Source organism: Apis dorsata, unplaced genomic scaffold (genome assembly GCF_000469605.1).
Source record: "Apis dorsata unplaced genomic scaffold, Apis dorsata 1.3 scaffold_191, whole genome shotgun sequence".
Lineage (NCBI taxonomy): Eukaryota > Metazoa > Arthropoda > Insecta > Hymenoptera > Apidae > Apis > Apis dorsata.
This window is the reverse complement of record NW_006263476.1, coordinates 7,828-11,728: the sequence shown is the minus strand read 5'-3', so window position 1 is coordinate 11,728 and position 3,901 is coordinate 7,828. Positions and strand designations below refer to the sequence as shown.

The following is a 3,901-nucleotide window of genomic DNA, read 5'->3' as shown; positions in this document are numbered from 1 at the left end:
CTCGCTTGTTGCTGTTGTTGCTGCTGCTGCTGTTGCACCATGGCCGCGTTCCTCTGCTGCTCCTGCAACCCTCGGATCCTGCTCGTGGCGAAATATTGCTCGGGCAGGATGGTGGGGACGTTGGGCGCCCCTGCCATGAACGGCGACGGCATGAACGGCGGCGGGTTCCAAAAATTGAACGGAGCGAAGGGTAAATGAGGCATCCCCTCCATGAACGACGGCATCTTGATTCCGTTGGGCCCCGGNCTCGCTCATCAGCCTTCTCATCACCTCTGGAATGCGATAATCTTGGGTCTCCATGCCTGGGAGGGAAGAAACAAAGAAACACAGATATTGGAATACGTTGGTGGTGTTGTTGTTGTTCTTGTCGTTGTTATTGGACGCGAGATCGATCGAGGATCGAGGAAGATGTAATTTCTCATTGATCGTCCGTCGCCCCCCGTTAAACTTTCTCGCGCCTATCAACATTTGTCGTAATCTCGGATTAGCCTCCGACCAACCGCTTTAAGTCGCCCGAGCCAAGTTCCCATTGAGAAAGTGAAAAAAGTGGTCGGCGACCCGTCGACCACCACCTGGCTTCTATCGATTTCCGAAGACCCACCGGCTCGTAATACACTTTTCGACTTTCGTCTCGACCGACAGCCCCTCCCCCTCCCCCTCGAGACTCCTCCTCCAACCGTCTGCCTAGGTCGGAAATAATAACCCAAATTCTTCTTCGCGAATTATTCCTTCGTCTTCGTTTTATTTATCTCTTTTTTTCCTCTATCTCGTCTGATAAATGTTAAATTAGAAGGAGGGAAAGAAAGGAAAGAGAAGCGCGTGTCCTGCTCACCTTTGAACGGCGCAGCTGCCGCGATCATCTTTTGTATGTAAGGGCCGATGTTGGCGTGTTCAAGCCCCGGCCACTCGGCCCCCGTCTCCTGTCCCCGTTGCAACAACGTTCTCAGGGAATCGCCGCCGCTCCCTTCGAGCGTGGAAAACCTGACGAGATCCTCCAAGGACAACAGCGGCTTCAACAGAGCCTTCTCCACTTCTTTCTCCTCTTCCGCTCCGGACAGTTCTTTGTCGTCCACCTGTTAAGAATATTTATTTCTAGCGTTTTCTGCACCTTCCGCACCTTTTCTTTTTGAAACACGGAATTAATTCAAATGAACACGGATCACGATGTTAAACACCGATGCGCCCTCTCGAGGAAATGGATCTCGGTCTCCTACGTCTTGGATTGGAAGTGTCGTGATACGAACACTTTCTTCTTCTTCTTCTTCTTTTTTTTTTTTTTTTTCTTTTTCGTTTTCACGATTTTTTTCATCGAGAGGCGTATTCCTTCTTGTGTATTTGGCGTATTTTGCGTGTTTCTGTGTTGTAACTGTGTTGTCGGTTGTCCATACAATGTAAAGTATATATTCACGCTATATCTTTTTCTTTGCCAAATGCAGAACGATCAAGCGTCATGCAGGAATTGCGAGAAAGAATCGTTCGCAAGAAGCGTTACTATGACGCGTAAAAATAAATAAATGAACGAATAAAAAGGATATATATATATATATAAGAAAATAAAGGGATATATATAAATATATATTTATATACTTTGCCCAAAGTTATTCTCGCGATGATAATAATTCCTTTTTGTATCGCGAAAAGAAAGACAATGGCAAGGTCGAAAATTGAGAACCAGCTCGAAAACATTTCGTTTCCCGGCGAGTAATATATACCCAGCGTTGTACACACCGGTACTGATCTCGTAAATCATTACGTTCAAACAACATGCATTCAAAAATCATAAAAATCTACCACAAAACTAAACTATCTGCGCTTCTCCTAATGACACCAGGCAGAAGAACATCGTTCACAAACAGTAAAATCGTAAAAGTAACTCTAAAAGATTTATTTCCCAAAGTGTCGGGCGCCGTTCGTTCCTTAAATTGTCACGTACAACTTTGGAAAATTAATCTTGTTTCCGCTACTACTAGGAAAGCGTGGTATCGTTTATCGTGTAATAATAATATTGCTTTCGAAAAAACCACGCCATATATCGTTTCTTTTCTTTTTTTCTATTTTTCTTTTTTTTTTTTTTTTTTTCAACATGCCTTGCTATTACAACGAACACAACGTCCCGGAAAAGTAAGTACATTTCCTGAGTACATTCCCTTCCGAATACTACTACCGAATATCGAGTACATAAGCTATTGTGGGTCGAGTAGCACGATCGTCTGTAAACAAACACATCGAGGATGCATAGTGTCGAGGTTGGGGAGAAAAAAAAAAAATAAAAATAAAAAAAGCATAATGGTTTGTTATATAATAATCGTTGCAACGAATTCGTGGGCGCCACCTCGAAGGGGTGCCCGCCGATTCGCAGGCAAACGCGCTCGCGTCCAATTTTTCTCTCCTCTCGGCTCGGAAAACGAGCGTCCCGAAAACTTACCTCGAGTCTTGCAACCTCGCCAAGACCAAGCGGCCGTGTGTTAAACTACAAATAGTGAGATAAAAAAGTTAAACAGCCCATGCAAAAACATTCGACACTACTGAGCATCACGGCGACCGATCGGATCGGATCGCGCGAACCGATTCGATTCCTTTTTCTTTCTTTTATTTTTCCGTTAATTTTTAACGGAGACGTTGAAATTCACCACTCCTCTCTTCCCTCTCTTCTTCCTCTTCTTTTCACGAATCGGTTCACGCGAATCCAATGATCACCGTGGCAGAGGTATGTTTTGGGGAAGCTCCATTCGTTCTTCCTAACCAAAACCACACTTAATTATAAATGGGCGGTCTTTCTTCGCTAACTAATTCATTAATCAAGATTGCATTTTCGTTGTTATCTCTCTTCATCTCCCTCCCTCATATATGTATATATATATATATATATATACATATATATATACTCTCTTCTTATCCTTGGATGCGTCATCTTTCGCTTAAGATAAACCGCGTCCAAAGGCGTCTCTCCTCTCGATCGAGCGTAATCTTTCCTCGTAACGTCCGATAACTTATGATTAATGACGGTGGAATGTGAATCAAAACCTGAAAGGAACTGGTGGACGGTGTTTCTTTAATTGCGGCGCGCGCGCGCGCGTACATACGTATGGGAAAGATGTACGAAAGGAAAAAAAGAAAAAAAAAAAAAAAAAAAAAAGAAAAGAAAAAACGGGAGACCAAGAAAAATCTATGCAACGCTCGTCGTTCAAGAGAGGACGATAGAGCAATTCTCGATCGACTCCTACCGTCACCGACCCGATTATCGGACATTCTAAATGGAACAGCTGTACTGGTATATAACCGGGAATGAAAACTCTTGCCCCACCACGGTGCTAGAAGAAGCGTGATCCTGAAAACGGCCCTATCACACATCTTTTCCTATCCATTCTTCTCCATTCTCGACCCCTATTAAATAGGCACTCGATTTCCGCCAATTCTCAATTCTCTCAATTTTAATAAAAAACTCGACCCGTCGTTTCGTCAATTTTTACTCTCCCTCTACAGAAACCTCCGTATCGTCCTTCTTCTCTTCCCTCTCCGCCTCTCTCATTCCTCTCTCTACTTCTCTCTTTCTCCCACTCTCTCCCCCTCTCTCTCTCCCTCTCTCTCTCCCTCTCCCTCTCCCTCTCTCTCTCTCCTTCCATCTCTCTTTTTCTCTTGTTCTGTCCCCAAAACCTACCTCATCCACTTGCGGGGGCGGAGTGGTCGCGGAGGCGTTTTGGGTCGTATTTGGTGTTGTAGTTGTAGTAGTAGTAGTAGTGGTGGTGGTGGTGGTGGTGATGGTGGTGATGGTGGTGGCTGGGGCGCCGGGCTCGTGAGGGTGTGAGTGGGTGCTAGACAGGGACGCGTCCCTTTCGCGCTCCATCGCAAGCTTGTAGACCTTGTTGCGCAGGGTGCTACGCGGTATCCCGTAGATCACGGC

The 3,901-nt window shown here is 45.1% G+C and overlaps 1 protein-coding gene across 1 annotated transcript in view; it reads right to left on the bottom strand.

Moving 5' to 3' along the window:
• LOC102675039 (mushroom body large-type Kenyon cell-specific protein 1-like) overlaps positions 1 to 3,901 on the bottom strand; it is a gene marked incomplete at its 5' end in the record, with an annotated part of 10,899 nt that overhangs the window by 1,537 nt on the left and 5,461 nt on the right. Inside the window, 4 exon segments of the mRNA XM_031509880.1 lie at positions 6 to 245; positions 247 to 302; positions 833 to 1,073; positions 3,659 to 3,901. The exon segment at positions 3,659 to 3,901 is cut by the window's right edge and continues 44 nt beyond it. Coding sequence (XP_031365740.1) covers positions 6 to 245; positions 247 to 302; positions 833 to 1,073; positions 3,659 to 3,901 — 780 coding nt within the window.